At 40.0% G+C, this 20,785-nt stretch overlaps 2 protein-coding genes across 3 annotated transcripts in view; both read left to right on the top strand.

Moving 5' to 3' along the window:
* LOC118844008 (trichosurin-like) overlaps nucleotides 1-20,785 on the top strand; it is a 115,182-nt gene that overhangs the window by 1,959 nt on the left and 92,438 nt on the right. The window lies entirely within an intron of this gene.
* On the top strand, nucleotides 12,825-18,865 carry LOC118844011 (major urinary protein-like). Its single transcript, XM_036751819.1, has 6 exons — nucleotides 12,825-12,908; nucleotides 14,236-14,369; nucleotides 16,185-16,255; nucleotides 16,842-16,949; nucleotides 18,536-18,637; nucleotides 18,843-18,865. The coding sequence occupies exons 1-6, from the start codon at nucleotides 12,825-12,827 to the stop codon at nucleotides 18,863-18,865; spliced, it is 522 nt and encodes a 173-aa protein (XP_036607714.1).

Below are 20,785 nucleotides of genomic sequence, written 5' to 3'. Positions count from 1 at the left end.
GAGAAGGTTGCTCTGGTGTTCAACTGCATAAATTTGGATAGATATGGACCCTACTGGACTTTGGGTGCTATTAGTATCCTCAACAGTACTTGACTTCTCCTTGGTCGTCCTGACATTTTCTGGTAAAGTAAGTGCTTAAGGTGGGGGAAGTGAGGGTGATTCGTATCTCTTTTTCCTAAAGATTATTTTAATTCTGTCCCTTCCCTCTTTCTCTATCTTCCAAAAGTTGATGTATATGAGATTAATATGAGTATATGGAATGGTCAAAGGGATGGGGCTTGGAGGTAAAATAAAGGAAGAGATCAAACCAAGGAATTGGGATAAGGATGTGGAGGTGTTTCAGTGGAAGGAAATAGGGTGAACTTGCAGGCAGGATTTTGGCATGGTGACTGGAGTGATAAACTGGATTTGTAATCCATTCAATTTAATCCATTAAATTCATCCATCTAATTCAAGAAGGATTTTAGTTCTTTTCAACCACCTTAAGAACCTCTTAAAGTTGTCTGTCTCTGTCTCCCAGCCTGCGGGTTATAGGCATAAAGATTTTTGTCTGGCTGCTTTTCATCCTCATCAAATTCCATTCTCAATGGGTTTCCTACTCACCTCAGATAATATTACTGAATCTCTTGAAGTTGACGCTTTCCTAGATACTTTTTTATGGGTCAAAATTACCTCCAGAATGTGAATTTTTCATCTTTGTTCCAAGCTCTACCTCTCACTTCCAATTCCTAAGTCACTTTGTGATATTATATAACCAGGATTCTTTCACTGTCTCACAGGAATTCCTAGGATGAAACATCCCTGTGATCCAGCCCTACTTCCTCCAAAGAATTGTTAATATGGATGATGAAAATTTCCACTGGCTTTCTGCTCTCTCCTCCAAACTCAAGGGGGATCCTATTCCCCTTCATGCTCTGCCTGCAAATATCTAATAAATGATTAATCCAGCATATCATGTCTCAAATATATTTGGGAATCTGGGGGTGGTGCACTTGTAGGGGATTGTAGAGCAGTAGCAGGAGGAGGTATTGTCAGGTTTATGGGAATTCACCAAGGCACGTACACTGACAGAATTTTATCTGTACATGCTATTAATCCCTTTAGTTTTTACATGAGAGCTATTAATGTTTACACAGCACCAATTTATCCTGTGAGTCTTTCCTTATAACTTAGTACCCCTTCTAGGCTAGCCTCTCTTACCACACCCCCATGCACACATCACCAGCTTGGTACTTAAAGGACTTCATATTGGAGGCTCAGAGAGGTGATTAGTCTTTTTAAAAATTTATTTAATTATTTTTAGTTTACAACATTCTGTTCCACAAGCTTTTGTGTTCCCAATTTTCTCACCCTCTGTCCCTTCCTCCTGTCACCTCCCCAAGATAGCATGCAATCCTATGTAGCCTCTACGTATACATTCACAATAAACATATTTTTTTGAGATTCTTTATTTTTAGTTTACAACACTTGGTTGTCCATAATTTTGAGTTCCAGATTTTCTCCCCTCTCAAAGACTGCATGGAATCCGATATAACTTCTCATTGAACTTATTTACACACTAGCCAACTTGTGCACAATTATGACCAATGGAGCGAATCATGAGAAAGAGGAAACAGAACAAAAAAAAAAACACAAAAACAAAAGAGTAAAAAAAAAAGAAAAAAAAAGGCAAGCATAAAGAGTGTCTCAATCTGCATTCAGACTCCATAGTTCTTTCTCTGCATGTAGATAGTATTCTCTATCATGAGTCCTTTGGAGTTGTCTTTGCACCTTGTGTTGCTGAGAAGAGCAAAGTCTATCAGGGTTAGTTATCACAGAATCCATACATCTGTGGTTGTGTATTATGTTCTCCTGGTTCTGCTCCGCTCACTCAGCATTATATCGTGTAGGTGTTTCCAGGTTGTTATGAAGTCCGTATCATCCCCACTTCTTATTGCAGTATAGTATTCCATTACCTTCATATACCACAGCTTGTCCAGCCATTCCCCAATGGATGGACATCCCATTGATTTCCAATTCTTAGATACTACAGAAAGAGCTGCTATACATATTTTTGTACATATGGGTCCTTTTCCCACTTGTGTAATCTCTTTAGGATACAACCCTAGAAGTGGTATTGCTGCACCTGGGGCAGTGGCCAAACCTCGAACTCCTTGTCTCTGTCCCAGCAAATTTTCCCACTAACCTTCTCTGTTGTCTTTGGTGTTTGTGGGTTGAGAAGTCTGGTAACTGCCACAGCTCACTAATTCAGGGCAGTAGGGCCTGGCTCTAAGTCTGGTTTGTCCAGGAACTGCTCAAACTGGACTCTGCTCCTCTCCGCTCCCAGTTCTATGCAATAGACCTTACCCCGCAACCATTCAGGCTGTCCTGGATTGGAGCGCTGCTTCCCTCTGCTACTTCGTGGGTTCTGCACTTCTAGAATTTGTCCAGAGACATTTTTTATAGGTGTTTGGAGGGGCCTGGGTGGGGAGGGGGGGTGAGCTCATGCAAGCCTGCTTTCCAGCCACCATCTTGGCTCTGCCCACCTTTTTCTATTGTCATTCTCTTGAATGAAGTTATTAATTGTTTCTCTGATTTGTTCTTTGGCCCACTCATTCTTTAGAATTAGATTATTTAGTATCCAATTAATTTTTAGCTTATTTTTCCAGACACAGAAAGCCAGGCAGAGAGAGAGACAGAAACAGAGATAGAAAGACAAGCAAAGACACAGATAGACAGAGACAGAGAAAGAGAAAGACAGAGACAGAGAGAGATAAAGAGATACAGCGAGAGACAGACAGAGGTCCCAGGGCAAACCTTTCTTTCTCTCTGCTCTGAAAAATGGTAAATTTGCAATTAATTATTATTTGTTGTTCATCCCAAGACTCTATCTAGTAAAGGGAATGTGAGTGGAGAGGTCTCTGGCCTAATATTGAGCCATTAAATCTATTTCTCTTCCTTCCTGGATGCCCCATTTTTGTCATTTTGGGCTGTACTCACTGAATGATGAATATAGGTTGACAATAGAATGGTTAACCATGTTTATCCTAAAATCAGATTTTAAAGTCAGGTAAGCAGAAAGAGCAAATCTCCTAAGATATAGAAATACATTTTGGGAAGGATGCACTCCTCCTCGGGAGAGATTGAGGGAATGTGGAGAAGGCAGATGAGTAATCAACAATTCAATCTCAGCAATATTAATGGTTTCAGCAATCTGATCCTATCCTATATTTCTCTTCATTCTTGTATCATATGGCCCTGACATCTCAGATTTGCTCCTCATAACTTTCCATCTCTCAGTCTCTGAGATGACTGTTGATAGCCCATGCTGGTTCCCCTACATTCTCATCTCCACCCCCTGGATTCTCTAGGTCCCTTCTCCACCTTAAATTTAATTTACATTTATTTTTCATATATCTTATGTAATGGATGTTTAGATCTTATAACTCCAGGGGTTCACACTTGCACTGTCTCATTTCTGAAGATGTTTCTTTCCAGTAGATTGTAAACTCATTGAGAAAATGGGCTAGTTCTCCTTTGTCTCTGCATCACTAATGCCTCACATAGTACTTGGTGCTTAGTAGGTGCTTAATAAATGCTTGTTAATTGATTAGGAATAAGCAACAGAGAATCCTCTTTCCTCCTCTATTAATAGGTGTAACAAATCCTGGGGCATAAGATTGTTCCAGTTCCCAATGTTATTATCTCAGTCACCTAGATCAAAGGTAGAGGCCCCTTCCCCTGTACCCTGCACCCCACATTCATCTAACTAACTCCTTTTCTAGGTAGTGTTGAAAGTGATCAGTAAGGGACATTCAGTAGCCATTCTCATATTCACCCTAAATACAGGCCGGACTCCAGATCTGCCAGATGAAATAAAGAAGAAATTTGAGGAAATATCTGAAAGATTTGGAATTAGGAAGAATCAAATTAGAGGCCCAATGATGGTAAGTTCTGCTCATCTCTGTCTCTAATTCCCCATTTTCCTTGTGAGACCCAGAGGAGAGAATTCCATAGAATGAAAACATGCCCAGTCTTATTCCCCTTGCCCTCACCAAGACAATCTTATTTCCCTTTCCTCTGGGATAGTGACAAAAAACCTCTGAGAAAGATTCATGTCCAAGAATCATTGGTATCCCGTTTTGTCTCCACAGATCAATGTGAGGAGCTTAGGTAAGGAAGTTCACCCTGGCATGCAGGTTTGTCAACTCTGACCACAGAATTGTTCCCTGAGGGTCATATTTCTTTAGAAAACCACATCAGGTTGTTCTAGTCTTCAACTGCATATACAGATAAATACATGTATGATATAGATCAGCTCATAATACCCTACTGGATTTTGGGTGCTCTTTGAGTTTTCAGCAGTGCTTGACCTCTCCTAGGTGACCCTGACATTTTCTGGTAAAGCACATGCTGAAGGTGGGGGAGCGAGGGTGATTCACATTCTTTTTCCTAAAGGCTATTTTAATTCTGTCCCGTTCCTCCTTTTCTATCTTCCAAAAGTTGATGTATATGAAATTAACATGAGGTTGTGGAATGGTCAGAAAATGGGGCTTGGAAGGAAGGTACGGAAAGGGATCAAACCAAGGAACTGGGATAACGATGTGGAGGGGTTTTAGTGTTGGGAAGTGGGGTAACTATCCAAATGAGGTTTTGGAATGATGATTGGAATGACCATCTGGATTTGTAATCCATTCAGTCTAATCCATCAAATGCATCCATCTAGTTTAAGAAAGATTGTTATTCTTCTCAATAGACTAAAGTTGTCTGTCTCTGTTTCCTAGCCAGACTATTACAGGAATAAGTATTTTTATCCAACTGCTTTTCATCTTCATCAAATTCCATTCACAATGGGTTTCCCACTCAGCTCAGAAAATATTACGGAGTCTCCCGAAGTCTATGCTTCCCTAGCTACCTTCTTACGGGTCAAAATTATCTTTAGGATGTGAATTTTTCATCTTTGTTCCAAGCTTTACCTCTTATTCCAGCTCCTAAGTCACTTTGTGATATTGTATAACCAGGATTCTTTCACTGTCTCACAGGAATTCCTAGTATGAAACATCCCTGTCCTTCTGGGAACCAGTCCTACTTCCTCCAAAGAATTGTTAATATGGATGGTGAAAATTTCTACTGCCTTTCCTTTCTCTCCTCCAAACTCAAGGGGGATGCTATTTCCCTCCTTGCTCTGCCTGCTCAGGACCTTGCCTGCAAATGTCTAGTAAATGATTAATCCAGTACATTACGTCTCAAATATGCTTGGGAATCTGGGAGAGGCGGGCAGGGATTGCAGAGCAGTATCAGGATGAGGTATTCTCAGGTATATGGGAATTCACCAAGGAACCTAAAATAACAGAATTTATCTCTACATGCTACTAATTATTTTATTTTTTGGGTTTTTTTTTGTTTTTACATTTTTTAATTTAATATATTTACTTTTCAGCATTGATTTTCACAAGAGTTTGAATTACAAATTTTCTCCCCATTTCTACTCTTCCCCCCACTCCAAGATGGCGTATATTCTGGTTGTCCTATTCCCCAGTCAGCCCTCCCTTCTGTCACCCCACTCCCCTCCCATCCCTTTTTCCCTTCCTTTCTTGTAGCTCAAGATAAATTTCTGTGCCCCATTGCTTGTGCATCTTATTTTCTAGTTGCATGGAAAAACTTTTTTTTTGTTTTTGAATATCTGTTTTTAAAACATTCAGTTCCAAATTCTCTCCCCTCTTCCCTTCCCACCCACACTCTCTAAGAAGTCAAACAATTCAACATAGGCCACATGCGTATCGTTATGTATAACCCTTCCACAATACTCATGTTGTGAAAGACTCACTATATTTTGCTCCTTCCTAACCTGTCCCCATTTATTGAATTGTCTCCCTTGACCCTGTCCCCTTTCAAAAGTGATTGTTTTTGATTACCTCCACCCCCATCTGCCGTCCCTTCTCTAATCCCCCCTTTTTATCTTCTTCCTCCTTTTTTCCTGTGGGGTAAGATACCCAATTGAGTATGTATGGTATTCCCTCCTCAGGTCAAACCTGATGAGAGCAAGATTCACTCATTCCACCTAACCTGCCTTCTCTTCTCTTCCTACAGAACTGCTTTTTCTTGCCACTTTTGTGCGAGATAATTTACCCCATTCTATCTCTCCCTATCTCCCTCTCTCAACATATTCCTCTCTCATCCCTTAATTTGATTTTATTTCTTTTAGATATCTTCCCTTCATCTTCAACTCACCCTGTGCACTCTCTCTCTCTCTCTCTCTCTCTCTCTCTCTCTCTATATATATATATATATATATATATATACATATATATACATATATATGCATATATATATACATACACACATACATATATACATACATACACACTCACATATACATATATATATATAAACATATATATATATATATATATATGTGCATATTCCCTTCAACTACCCTAATACTGAGGTCTCATGAATCATACACCTCATCTTTCCATGTAGGAATGTAAATAAAACAGTTGAACTTTAGTAAGTCCGTTGCAATTTCTTTTTCTTGTTCTTTATCTTGATTACCTTTTCGTGCTTCTCTCGATTCTTGTGTTTGAAAGTCAAATTTTCTATTCAGCTCTGGTCTTTTCACTGAGAAAACTTGAAAGTCCTTTATTTTATTGAAAATCCATATTTTGCCTTGGAACATGATGCTAAGTTTTGCTGGGTAGGTGATTCTTGGGTTTAATCCCAGCTCCATTGACCTCCAGAATATTGTATTCCACGCCCTTCACACTCTTAATGTAGAAGCTGCTAGATCTTGGATTATTCTGATTGTGTTTCCACAATATTCAAATTGTTTCTTTCTGGCTGCTTGCAGTATTTTCTCCTTGATCGGGGATATCTGGAATTTGGCAACAATATTCCTAGGAGATTTCTTTTTGGGATCTATTTGAGGAGGCGATCTGTGGATTCTTTCAACTTCTTCTTTGCCCTGTGGCTCTAGAGTATAAAGGCAGTTCTCCTTGACAGTTTCTTGAAAGATGATATCTATGCTCTTTTTTTGATCATGGCTTTCAGGTAGTCCATTAATTTTTACATTCTCTTTCCTGGATTTATTTTCCTGGTCAGTGGTTTTTCCAATGAGATATTTCACGTTGCGTTCCACTTTTTCCTTCCTTTCGTTCTGTTTTATAATATCTTGATTTCTCATCAAGTCACTAACTTCCACTTGCTCCAATCTAATTATTAAGGTAGTATTTTCTTCAGTGGTCCATTGGACCTCCTTTTCCATTTGGTTAATTCTGCCTTTCAAGGCCTTCTTCTCCTCATTTTCTTTTTGGAGCTCTTTTGCCATTTGAGTTAGTCTATTTTTTAAGGTGTTGTTTTCTTCAGTATCATTTTGGTTCCCCTTTAGCAAGTCATTGACTTGTTTTTCATGGTTTTCTCACATGTCTCACATTTTTTTTCCTAATTTTTCCTCTACTTCTCTAACTCGCTTTTCCAAATCCTTTTTGAGCTCTTCCATGGCCTGAGACCAGTTCATGTTTTTCTTGGAGGCTTTTGATGTTGGCTCTTTGATTTTGTTGACTTCTTCTGGCTGTATGTTTTGTTATTATTTGTCACCAAAGAAAGATTCCAAATTCTGGGACTGAATCCGAGTCTGTTTTTGCTGCCTGGGCATGTTCCCAGCCAACTACTTGACTCTTGAGTTTTTCATCAGAGTATTACTGCTTGTAGTAAAAAGTACTTTGTTCCAAGCTTGAGGGCATGCACTGTTATTTTCAGAGCTGTTTCTATACAGCCAGCTCTGCCACACCAGCACTCCTCTTCCCCCATGAACCACCAACCTGGACCTGACTCAGATCTTAAGCAGGCTCTGCACTCCTGCTCTGATCTGCCACTTAATTCCTGCTACTAGGTAGGCCTGGGGCCAGAAGCAACTGCAGCTGTAGTTCTATAGCTGCACCACCTCCACTGTCCCGGGGGCAGTGGCCGAACTGTGAACTCCTTTCATTCTGTCCCCCACTGCTTTTTCCACTAACCTTCTCTGTTGTCTTTGGTGTTTGTGGGTTGAGAAGTCTGGTATTTGCCACAGCTCACTGATTCAGGGCGCTAGGGCCATTGCCCACGCTGGACTCTGCTCCCCTTCACTCCCAGCTCTGTGCATGATAGACCTCACCCAGCGACCATCAAGGCTGTCCTGGGCTGGAGCCTGCTTCCTTCTGCTATTTAGTGGGTTCTGCAGCTCTAGAATTTGTTCAGAGACATTTTATAAGTTTTTGGAGGGAACTGGGGTGGGGGGGAGCTCACTCAAGTCCCTGCTTTCCAGCCACCATCTTGAGTCCGTCCCCTAAAATACAAATTCTTTAAGAAGGAATTAAGTGTGTTATAGGAGGAAATAGTAAAACTATACTTTAAACTATATTACACCTCAACTTTACATGACAGAGCTCTGGAGAAAATTGTATGAGGATAGAAAAAAAAATATGCTTTTTTGTCAGTGGTACTTAGCATCCAAACAAAAACTGACCATGTTTTATGGCATAAAACCTCAAAATAAAATTTAAAAATTAGAAGAAGGAAATTACAGCAATCTATAACAAGGATCATAAGCTATGATCAGGTGGGATTTATACCAGGAATGCAGTGCTGGTTCAATATTAGGAAAAATGTCAATAAAATTGATCATAAAAATAACAAAATCCACAGAAATCATAAGATTATCTTACTAGATGTAGAAAAAAGCTTTTGACAAAATACAACACCCATAGCTACTAAGAATACTAGACGATATATCTTTAAAGATGAGCGAGTAAAAGTAGGGACTTGCTTGGGCTCTTCCCCAAATAACTCCAAATACCTCCAAAAATGCCTCTAAACAAATTCTAGAGCTACAGAACCATGAAATGACAGAGTGAAACAAATCTCCAGGCCAAGAAGGCCTTGATGGTTACTGGGAAAGGTCTATTGCCCTGTGCTGGGAACAGAGCACAGTCCAGTGTGGGCCACACCGGCAGAGACCAGGCTGGAGCAGACCTGGCAGAACATGCCTTAGGGCACTTAATCACTGAGCTGTGTCAGTTCCTACACTTTTCATCCCACAAACTCCAAGACAACTTAGAAGTCAAGGTTTGTTGGACCTGGGTGAGGAAGGGTGCAGTCCTGGCCCAGCCCTGTGGGGGTGATGGTGGGTGGTGGTGGCAGGGGATTCTGCTGCAGCAGGAGCAGCTGCTTCCAGAGCTCCAAGCCCACAGACTGGAGAGGGGAGTCCAGCAGCTGATCAGAGCAGGAGTGCAGGGATCTCTTTGCTGGCCCTGAGGCAGGATTCTCTTGCTTAGCCCTGCTTTGATCTGGGTCTCAGTCCTTGTTGGTGGTTCTGAGGTGAGGAGGAGGGATGGTATGGCAGAGCTTATGATGATCATGGAGAGGAAGTCCTTCTAGAAGTTCCAAGGCAGAAAAGAGTGCTTGAGGTTACTCACAGATGAGAGCATAGGCCAGCAGATGAGCAAACACTTCTTGTTGAGTGGCATGAAGGCAGCCCTCCACTCTTGTTCCAAGGCTCCATTGCAAGCTCTTGCCTCTCTGGCCTGGCTTCCAAATACAAAATGCTTTCAGAGAATTCACCCTTCCCCCACAGTCATGAGCTGGGCTAATCCATTGGAGCCCTAGCTCTGGCCATCTCCACCTCTCCCATGACTCTGCTTGTTTTCCTTCCACAGTTGCTGCTCCAGTCTGTCTCTTCCAGAGTACTAGTGAGGTAGGGAGGGGGAAGGAGAGGTAATCTCCTAAGGCCCCTGGTCTAGGCACCTGGGAAACTGGCACTGCTACTTGCCTGTTTTCCCTCAGGCTGCTGCTGCTTCTGGGGCTCCAGAGAATCAAAGCCACCGCAAGTATAAAGAGCAATCCAATAACTTGGAAACATCTAACTACTATCCCAGTCCCCCAAAACCCCATACTTTCCTTTCAATGTGCAGATCCTGTCCAACTACACGATTTTATAACACCAATGTTACTAGTAGCTGCTGTGGACGTGTAAGACCAACAACACCAGCACACAGGAGGGCTGCTAGCACAGGTTCTTTGATCTGCTTTGCTAAGCAAAACAACTTTAAGGGATATACAATCTCAATTTAATTAAACATACATATATCATTCACTTAGTTCAAGGGAAAAAGTCAGCACCCCAAACTGCAGAGAAAGCACAAACAGAAATTACAAGCAGAAATTATATAAAAAGAGCAAATAACACAGATTAGCAGGCAGGGCTTCTAACTGTCTCTCCATAGCAACACATACATACTTATCAGAGAGAAAAGCACCAACATCTGGGTTTTCAAGCCAGGGAGATCCTTAATGGCTACCCAGAGTGTCATCCTTTCAAATCACATGAACACTCTTCCAGTGAGTGAGCCCCAAAGCAAAATGCTAACCTCAGAGTATATACACACTTCTTCAGGGTCGGAGGGCTTCACCACTGTGACTCAAACTCATGTGACTTAGGCTTTCTTTCATCAAAGACTCTTGATTTAATCAAAAGCAAGGTTCAATCAAAGGGACGTGATTGCCTTAGTACTGAGAAGCACTCTAAAAGAGAAAACACTTAAAAGTTCTACTTTGCTTGCCATTAGACCACCCATAAATCTGGTTGAAAGTCACCAGAACTCTTAATGTCCCTGGAGCAGAGTGAGCATACACTTACAGTAACCCAGTAGTTAAACACATGAATAAGAAAATCCTGGTACCCAAGGGACCTCATGGCTCTTTATTGCAGTCCTCAATGACATCATCTTTTTAAAGAAATAGTGTAGACCATGCTTTGTCTGCCTCTCTCTTTGACTCTCTGTTCCAGGATGAAACTACTACTCTCTTCCACTACTGCTATTTCTGTCCTACTCTATAGCTACTGAACTAATGTTAAATTCTTTAGTAAGGCAGCCATTTGTGGTCCCTCACTGATGCAGAAACCCTATGCCTGGGGTCTGTAGCTTTCTAGGCCTAATCCCTTGGATAGTTGTTGCACCAGTCCAAACCACTCCTGTGACAACCTTTCCAGTTAAGTCAGAGAACTTTGAGGTTCCTCAGCTCTCTTGGTGCTCTGAAGCCTTTCCCCCTCTTTAGTCAGGAAGTAAGCTAGAGGACAATGCTTCAAGTCCCTGAGATATTTCCCCTCTCAGGTTGTAGATAGCACTAAGACCATTCTAGCCCATTCACAACAGCAGTAAGATTCTGATTGGCTTCAAATATCTCCCTCAACACTTGCAGGGCTTTACTTACCTTAAAGAATTCTCCAGCCCTAGATGGACATAAAACACATCAAGAGCAGCTAACACTTTATACAGTAGAATGGCTCTGCCTTCCTCAGTGGGCTCCCAGCCTCTAGAGAACCTTCTGGGCTTCAATCTCTGGGCAGTGAGCAGTTCCTTGATACCCCAGTCCCATGATGTCAGTGACTGGTGGGTTTTGGGAAAGTGTCTCCATGATGATTCAGAAGCAGTGTTACAGGAGAAAACACACATTCACCTCTGCAGCTGCTCTTTAGATCTCTCCACAGCTTGTAAGGATTTTTTAATCATAATATTCCTCTTCCCACCCTCTCCATTGTAGTCAAACTGGACTGCTAGTTATTCACTAGGTGGGACACTAAGGTTTTTCAGACACCATGCCTTTGAGAAAGTGGTTTCTCTCCCTCAACTCTTCCTTATGGTTTCTTCTAAGCACAGGTCATCCTTCCTGAGGCGTGATCTCTATACTAATAACTAGAGGCACTCTCTCACTCTCTAGAAATTACTTCATCTAAGTTTGTAAATATATGATTTACTTACTTTCTTATATACAAGTTGTAAACTTCACCCAGTGAAATGAATGTTCCCTGGAAGCAAGTATTGTTTTCTTGATGTCTTTGTTTTGCTACCATCTACTACAGTGTCTTGAACATAACAGCGTGTTTAAAAATGCATGTAAAAGTGAATAAAATTTAATTTTAGAGCAAATTGAAATTAGGTACTAGATCAAGGCCTCTGATATATACTAGCACAGTGACGTTGGCCAAGTCTTTTAACCTCTCACTACCCTAGTATAACTCTATCAGATGATAAATTCTCAAGGAGTTGGTGAGTTATACTGGTAGAATGAGTTTCATCTCTGGGAGCACTCTATACCCTTAAATTCAAAGATAAAGACCAGAAAAAAGAATGTCCTTAGAATGTTTTATTGTGTACTAGACTGTAAGGACCACAAAGGAGATCAAGCACAAACATTTCAGTTTGGCTAATGCCTAGAATTGTGTGCTCTACAAACAGTAGCCAGTTAAGAAATGTTTATTGAAATTCTACAAATAGAGAGCTCCCAGACAGTGATGAAAAATGTTCCTTTATTTGGGCACTCTTCCCACATTACCTAAGACAAGACTGCGTGTACTTTAGGTGCCTTGTAGGCAAGTTTCAACACTTTTCTAAAATGGTGACCTCAGTGTAATCTTTTCTGAGAAGTTAATGGCATGACTGTCACAAGGGCAAAAAAACATAGAAACTGTATTTTCTGGTCTCAGGACAGACAGATAATTGATCTGAAGATGCTGGCCAAACCTAACACTAGCTGATGATCTTGAAAATTTCTATATCAGAATTGTTAATTTTCTGTTGTCAAAAAGTACTTTACTAATCTGTTCCTGGGACCTTTGGCTAGCAGTTACTCACTGGCCAGTGACTCTACATAAAGTGTATTTGAGGGATTAGTATCCCTTTAGTGCCACATCATCAGGGACCCTGCCCCAGAATGAGGTATAAAGGGAACTGATCAGAGAGCCAGAGAATTCAGCAGAATCCTCACGCATTCAGGTGCTGCTGAAGCATCAAAGAGAAATCCTTCAGAAGATGAAGATTCTACTGCTAGCAGTGGGACTGACCCTGGTCTGTGGCCTTCAGGCTGTCAATAACAATGCAGAAGACTCACCAAAGGTAAGTGAGCAAGAATGGAAACAGGTTGATAGAGTTGTCTGGCAAAGGTGTGAGGGTAACTAGTAGGGAAAACAGAACCTCTTTGGGCAGAACAAAGCAAAAACAGGACTCGAAGCTGAAAAGCAAAGACATGTCTTTTGGTATTCTCACCCAAAACTGTCCTTCCCAATAGTGGTGTCTTGTACCAACAATTAAAATCAGCCAAAAATATGAAATCACACATGAGTGTGTGCTCATGCCTTATTTCTTTTAAATAACAAAGTAAAAAGCCATAGAACAGATTCTGCATTCGACAAATGAAGAGTTGCACTGGATGATCTATACAAATGTTTTTGTTCAAAGATGCTGAAACCCTGAGATTCCATTCTTTCAAAAAAAAACTGAGTTGTAATAGAAATCTATGCTCTCTGAGTCTGATTACAATAGCAAATGAAATTGTAATTTCCAGCAAGTCTCCTTTTCTGTGATCTACCATTTAAACCAATTTTGCTGATAGTATTCAGATGGAGGCATGAGGGCTTTTGTTCTTCACATGTGCTGGGATTAAATGCCATGAGAATTCAGTAATGAGGAGCTATCTCATATCCAGGTAGAGTAGAGGGAAAGAGAATCCCCCAGGACCATGAGTGATTAGAGTCAGAGAATGAAGAAAAATCTTTTCTAAGTAATAAAGGAGAATTACTTTTAGGACCCCAGTAGAGATCTCCCTTGTTCTTGTGGCAAAATCTCTTCCTAATCCTCAAATAACTGAAGAAATTACATCATATCTAAGTCCAAGATACATAGTAAGAAGAGGGGCAAATAACGTTATCAGTGGAATAATGCCATGAAATGCACAGTACAAATATAATTAGAACCATCAAGGTGAGGGGGCTTGGGGGGAAGCAGGTGGGGCAACCTGCAGACCTCGAGGTCCTCAAGTGTGGCGCTGTGACTGAATCCAAACTTCACAGAACAAATCTTCTAAAATAAAAGGATTTGTTCTGCAAACCTTGGACTCAGTAAAGAGGTTACGCCCAAGCACTTAGAAGACTAGGGCACTGAAAGATTAAATAACTTGCCAAAAGTCACAGAATGAGTTAGTATCAGAGCCATTCCAGAACTCAAATTTCCTAACTCCTAGTCTCATGAGTATATTGCTTTACTATGAAGATAATGTGTGAACCAGGTAGGGCTGGGGTAAAGGTATACTTCATGTTTGAGGTTTCAGTTTCTCCACTTCTATCTAGAGGTATTAGGTCTACGGTCCTTCCCAGGTTAAAAATCCTATGTGCCTATGTGACCAGGGATGACTTTTTTCAATTCTTACCTACACACATTTCCACAGGTTACTGGGAAGTGGTTCACTGTTGCATTGGCATCAAATGTGACATCTAAGATTGAGGAAGGAGGCAGCTTACAGATATTTGTTGAAAGTATCAGTGAAAATGATGGTATTATTTATGGATACTTCTTTAAAAGGTAAGTTCTGCCTGTGTTAATTGTTGGATATGGAAGTGGGGACAAAAACCTGGGTAATAGTTCAGGTATCTTTAACCCACAAAGGCTAAGCCAAGAGTCAATTAGTGATGGAGTTCCAAGGATGTGGTTGGTTTTATGAGCATTAAGGGTAACCATTTAAGGAAAAAGAAATGAATATGCTACACACATACTTGAAGCTTGTGTGCAGTGGTGAAACACAATGCTACTTCAAAGTATTTTATTTGAAGTTTGGATCTTTTCAATCACCCCCTGGGGGAACTGCCATTTCCCTTCTGTTCCAAACCTCCCTGAGTCACCAGTCTCCATTTAGTAGTACAGATGGGATACCTGAGTCCCTCTGCTAAGAAGACAGAAAACAGAATGAGAGGGAAGAAAGACACTCACTTAACTCACATATTTGCAGAACCTTATTTAGCCATTCCCCAATTGAAGAGCATTAACTTTGCTTACAATTCTTCTACAATTCTAGTCAAGTCATTTCACCTCTATTTACCTCAGTTTCATTATCTGTCAAATGGGAATAATAGTAATACCTATTTCTCATGGTTGTTATGGCGCTCAAATGAGGTGATACATGTAAAGTGCTCAGCACAGTATTTGGAACCTAATAAAGGCTTTATAAATGTTATTATATCCTTCAACTATTTCTCTATTGGGAAAAGGCTTTGAGTTTTATATATTACTATTAGTTCCCTATATAGTTTGAGTATTTTAAACTTAGATGTATTTGCCTCAAATTTTTTTCTTCCCAGCTGACTGCTTCCTTTCTCCTCCTAGTTATTTTATTTCATTCAAACAAAAGCTTTTCAATTTCATTTAGTATGAAATGTCCTCCTAGGTGTATCTGTGAAAAGTGCTTAATATGATTTTCTGTTTACTTTTGTGATCATTAATATTCAACCATATATCTCTTTGAGGTATGGTATAAATTTACTGTATAACAGTGTCTTAAGCCTAATCTCCGCCAGAGCACTTTCCTGTTTTCCAAGAAATTTCTTGTCAAACACAAAGTTGTTTTCCAGGTAATGTCTGTTTTCATGTGGACCAAACTCTGATTCTTTCTTGTCCCATCTTATTTCCTAACCTACTTTTCTATCTTTCTTTAAAATGAGTGTGAAAATAGTTTAGGTCATTTCAGTTATGTTGACTAAATTGGGACAGTTTTTGTTTGCTCTTCTCCTGAGATGTTGTGAGTGTAAAATATGATAAAAAGTTCATATTTATATATGGTTCTTTCAGTTTAAAGAAGTGATAGGTTTTCTCCACTATAAGCTTATGAGGAAAGCCAAAACATTAATATCCCTATTGGGGAATGAGAAATATAACTCTCTGAAAGGTGAAAAGCCTTGCTTGTCCAAGGTCATACAGTTAGAATGGGGAAGAACAAGGATTTGAACTGAGATCTAACTTCAGTTGATTTATGGGAAGCCCAGTGGTTATCCCCAAATATTTTTTTTTTTTTGCGGAACAACCAAAGAGAGAGCTCTTCAGTCTATTCAAGTATTTTCCTTAATACAATATCATCATTATTCACCACACCAGGGATTCGAGATTTTTACAGAATTAAACTGAATTAAAAATATTTAAAATTTGTAAATGGTGAACTCAATCCTTTCTAAGAAGTTTGAAGTCACCTTAGACTCAGCATTGTTTATGAAATTATTGTAAGAAATGAAAAAAGCATACATTTTGCAGATAATATTAAAACTAAACAAATTAATGCATCAGAGTATTTCTTAGTAAATTCCCTTTGCCAAAATGAGGTGCCCTTGTAATTCTAATCTTTATTTCCAGGGGAAATGGCAAATGCACTCCATTTTCTGTGACTGTTTTCACAGTAGAAGGTGGTCAAATGTTCGTACAATGTAAGTATAAATGAACCTCTCGATGTCTTTCAGTATTATTCTGAAATGAATTAATAGACTCAGTGATTAACAAAGAAGTGGAAAATGATCAGGAACCATATCAAAAAAATGCCCTTTTGCATATGTCCCTCTGCTACCCTGTCTTAATCTCATCATGATTGCACTGTGCAAAACTAGATGAGACCCTTTGATCTTCTCTTCCCCTTACAGAGTTCTAGAGGTCTGATTAGCCCTTATGAGATTGAAATGGAAACTAACTCACAGTGCAGCCCTAACAAGGGTTTTGCCCTTCCTTGACCTCAGTTTCTCTCTATATAAAGTGAGATTGTTTGACTAGATGATATCCCAAGTTCCTTCCATTTCTAACATTTTGTGACTTTAGAGGCAGATAAGAAGAATGTTGAAGAAGGTATAGGTCTGTCAACAAAATTACGGTTTGAAATGGCAGAGCTGATGATGGCATTGCATTTTCCATAAAACCCTGGGAAAGGCCCTTGCATGGAGTTTAACTACTAATAAGTCTCAAGACTTTGCCATTGTTCCAGTAGTTTCAAAATTCTGACCTGATCTTTTGAATGTTTCACAGACGATGGAGACAATTATTTCACCATTCAAAGTATAGACTATGAACATTTGATACTTATTTTGTATAATACCAAAGATGGGGAGGTGACCGTTTGGGGAGAACTCTTCGGTATGTATCTTATGATCCTGCACTAACACTCTGGCTCTTCTTTTTTTCATGATAAGAGTACTAAAGAAAAATAAGTGGTAGCTTTGTAGCTTTGGAGGTGACCCAAACTGTGTTTGACTATAATTTAAATGCGAGAGATCAAGAGGAAAATAAAAGCTTTTCTGTCCATGTTGAGCTTCCTTCAGTAACTTCTGAAGGCAGTTCTGAGGTGTCAGTAGAATTTAAGTTTTTGAAGAGCCAGGTGAGGGAGAGAGAGAGAGAGAGAGAGAGAGAGAGAGAGAGAGAGAGAGAGAGAGAGAGAGGTGGGCATGGGGGAGAGGGAGGGAGGGAAGGGGAGAAGGAGGGAGAGAGGGAGGGAGAGAAATAGAGAAAGACAGACAGCCAGAGATAAAGACAGAGACAGAGAAAGACAGAGACAGAGACAGACAGAGACAGAGAGATATGGACAGAAAGAGACCGAGAAAGAGACAGACAGATAGAGAGAGACAGAGAGAGACAAAGAGAGAGACAGACAATGAGAGACAGAAAGAGTGAGAGAAGTCCTAGAGTAAAACTTTCTCCCTGCTCTGAAAAGCGGTAAATTTGGAATTAATTATTATCTGTTGTTCACCCCAAGACTCTAGCTAGAAAAGGAAACACGAATGGAGAGGTCACTGGCCTAATATTGAATCATTAAATCTATTTCTCTTCCCTCCTGGATGCTCCATTTTTGTCATTTTGGGCTGTACTCACTGAATGACAAACACAGGTTGACAATGGAATGGTTAATCATGTTTATCCTAAAATCAGATTTTAAAGTCAGGTAAGCAGAAAGAGCAAATCTCCCGAGACAGAAATACATTTTGGGAAGGATGCACTCCTCCTTGGGAGAGATTGAGGGAAAGTGGAGAAGGCAGACGACTAGTCAGCAGTCCAAGTCTCAGGAATCTTAATGGTTTCAACAATGCAATCCTGCCTATGTTTCTCTTCATTGTTGTATCATATGACACTGACATCCCAGATTTGCTCCTCATACTTCCCAGTCTCTCTGTCTCTGAGATGACTGTTGGTTCCCTGGGCTGATTCCCCTACATTCTCATCTCCACTCCCTGGATTCTCTCATTTCCTTCTCCCCATAAAAATTAACTTTTTATGTATCTTTTATATTATAGAATAGATGTTTAGAACTTACAACCCCAGGGGTTATTTATAAAGTTACACCTTATAACCCCAGGATATTTGTGAAGATGCTTCTTTCCAGTAGATTATAAACTCCTTGAGAGAAAGGGCTAGCTCTCCACTGTCTTTGCATCACTAATGCCTCACATAGTACTTGGCACTTAGTAGGTGCTTAACAAATGCTTGTTAATTGATTAGTGATAATTCAACTGGGAATCCTCTTTCCTCCTCTATCAATAGGTAGAACAAACCCTGGGGTATATAATAGTTCTGATTCCCAAAGTTATTAGCTCAGTCACCCAGATCAAAGTCCCCTTCCCCTGTCCCCTGCACCCCACATTCATCTAGCTACCTCCTTTTCTATTTACTATTGAATGTAATCAGTGAAAAAGACTCAGCAGCCATTCTCACTTTCACCCTAACTACAGGCCGGACTGCAGATCTGTCTGATGAAATAAAGAAAAAATTTGAGGAAATATGTGAAAGATTTGGAATTAGGAAGGATCAAATTAGAGACCTGTCCAAAGATGGTAAGCTCTGCTCATCTCTGTCTCTAATTCTCAATTTTCTGGGTTAGAATGGGAGGAGAGAATTCCATAGAATGAAACATGCTCAGTCTGACTCCCCTTGCCCTCACCCAGACAATCTTATTGACTCTTCCTCTGGGATAGTGACCAAAGGCTCTGAAAAGGATTCATATTTGAGAATCATTTGTATCTTGTTTTGTCTCCACAGATCGATGTCAGGAGCTTAGGTAAGGAAGTTCACTCTGGCATGCAGGTTTGTTATCTTAGACTATGAGATTCTTGTCTGAGAGTCATATTTCTTTAGAAAACCAGAGAAGGTTGCTCTGGTGTTCAACTGCATAAATTTGGATAGATATGGACCCTACTGGACTTTGGGTGCTATTAGTATCCTCAGCAGTACTTGACTTCTCCTTGGTCATCCTGACATTTTCTGGTAAAGTAAGTGCTTAAGATGGGTGGAGTGAGGGTGATTCGTATCTCTTTTTCCTAAAGATTATTTTAATTCTGTCCCTTCCCTCTTTCTCTGTCTTCCAAAAGTTGATGTATATGAGATTAATATGAGTATATGGAATGGTCAGAGGGATGGGGCTTGGAGGTAAAATAAAGGAAGGGATCAAACCAAGGAATTGGGATAAGGATGTGGAGGTGTTTCAGTGGTAGGAAATAGGGTGAACTTGCAGGCAGGATTTTGGCATGGTGACTGGAGTGATAATCTGGATTTGTAATCCATTCAATTTAATCCATTAAATTCATCCATCTAATTCAAGAAGGATTTTAGTTCTTTTCAACCACCTTAAGAACCTCTTAAAGTTGTCTGTCTCTGTCTCCCAGCCTGCGGGTTATAGGCATAAAGATTTTTGTCTGGCTGCTTTTCATCCTCATCAAATTCCATTCTCAATGGGTTTCCTACTCACCTCAGATAATATTACTGAATCTCTTGAAGTCTATGGTTCCCTAGCTACTCTTTTATGGGTCAAAATTACCTCCAGAATGTGAATTTTTCATCTTTGTTCCAAGCTCTACCTCTTACTTCCAATTCCTAAGTCACTTTGTGATACTATATAACCAGGATTCTTTCACTGTTTCACAGGAATTCCTAGGATGAAACATCCCTGTGATTCTGCAAACCAGTCCTTCTTCCTCCAAAGAATTGTTAATATGGATGATGAAAATTTCCACTTCCTTTCTGCTCTCTCCTCCAAACTCAAGGGGGATCCTATTCCCCTCCAGGCTCTTCCTGCAAATAACTAATAAATGATTAATCCAGCACACTATGTCTCAAACATATTTGGGAATATGGGGGAGGTGGACTTGTAGGGGATTGTAGAGTAGTAGTAGGAGGAAGTATTGTCAGGTTTATGGAAATCCACCAAGACATGTACACTGACAGAATTTTATCTATACCTGTAATTAATCCCTTTAGTTTTTACATGAGAGTTATAAATGTTTACACAGCACCAATTTATCCTGTGAGTCTTTCCTTATAACTTAGTAACCCTTCTAAGCTAGCCTCTCTCACCTCACCCCCATACGCCCATCACCAGCTTGGTACTTAAAGGACTTCATATTGGATGCTCAGAGAGGTGATTAATCTTTTTAAAAATTTATTTATTTATTTTTAGTTTACAACATTCAGTTCCACAAACTTTTGTGATCCCAATTTTCTCACCCTCCCTCCCTTCCTCCTGTACCCTCCCCAAGATAAGATGCAATCCAATACAGGTTCTAGGTATACATTCACATTAAACATATTTTCTTTTTTTTTGAGATTCTTTTTTGGTTTACAGCACTCGGTTCTCCATAATTTTGAGTTCCAGATTTTCTACCCCCTGCACCCGCAAGACTTCATGGAATCCGATATAACTTCTCATTGAAATTATTTACACATTAGCCAAGTTGTGAAGAATTATGACCACTGGAGTGAATCATGAGAAAGAGGGAACAGAACCAAAAAAAAAACCCCAAAAACAAAAAAGAGGAAAAAAAAGGGAAAAAAAAGGCGAGCATAAAGTGTGCCTCAATCTGCATTCAGACTCCACAGTTCGTTCTCTGGATGTAGATAGTATTCTCCATCATGAGTCCTTTGAAGTTGTCTTTGCACCTTCTGTTGCTGAGAAGAGCAAAGTCTATCAGGATTAGTCATCACAGAAT

This window comes from Trichosurus vulpecula, chromosome 3, assembly GCF_011100635.1.
Source record: "Trichosurus vulpecula isolate mTriVul1 chromosome 3, mTriVul1.pri, whole genome shotgun sequence".
Classification (NCBI taxonomy): Eukaryota; Metazoa; Chordata; class Mammalia; order Diprotodontia; family Phalangeridae; genus Trichosurus; species Trichosurus vulpecula.
Note: the sequence above shows the minus strand (reverse complement) of the source record. Positions and strands in the feature narration are given on the sequence as shown.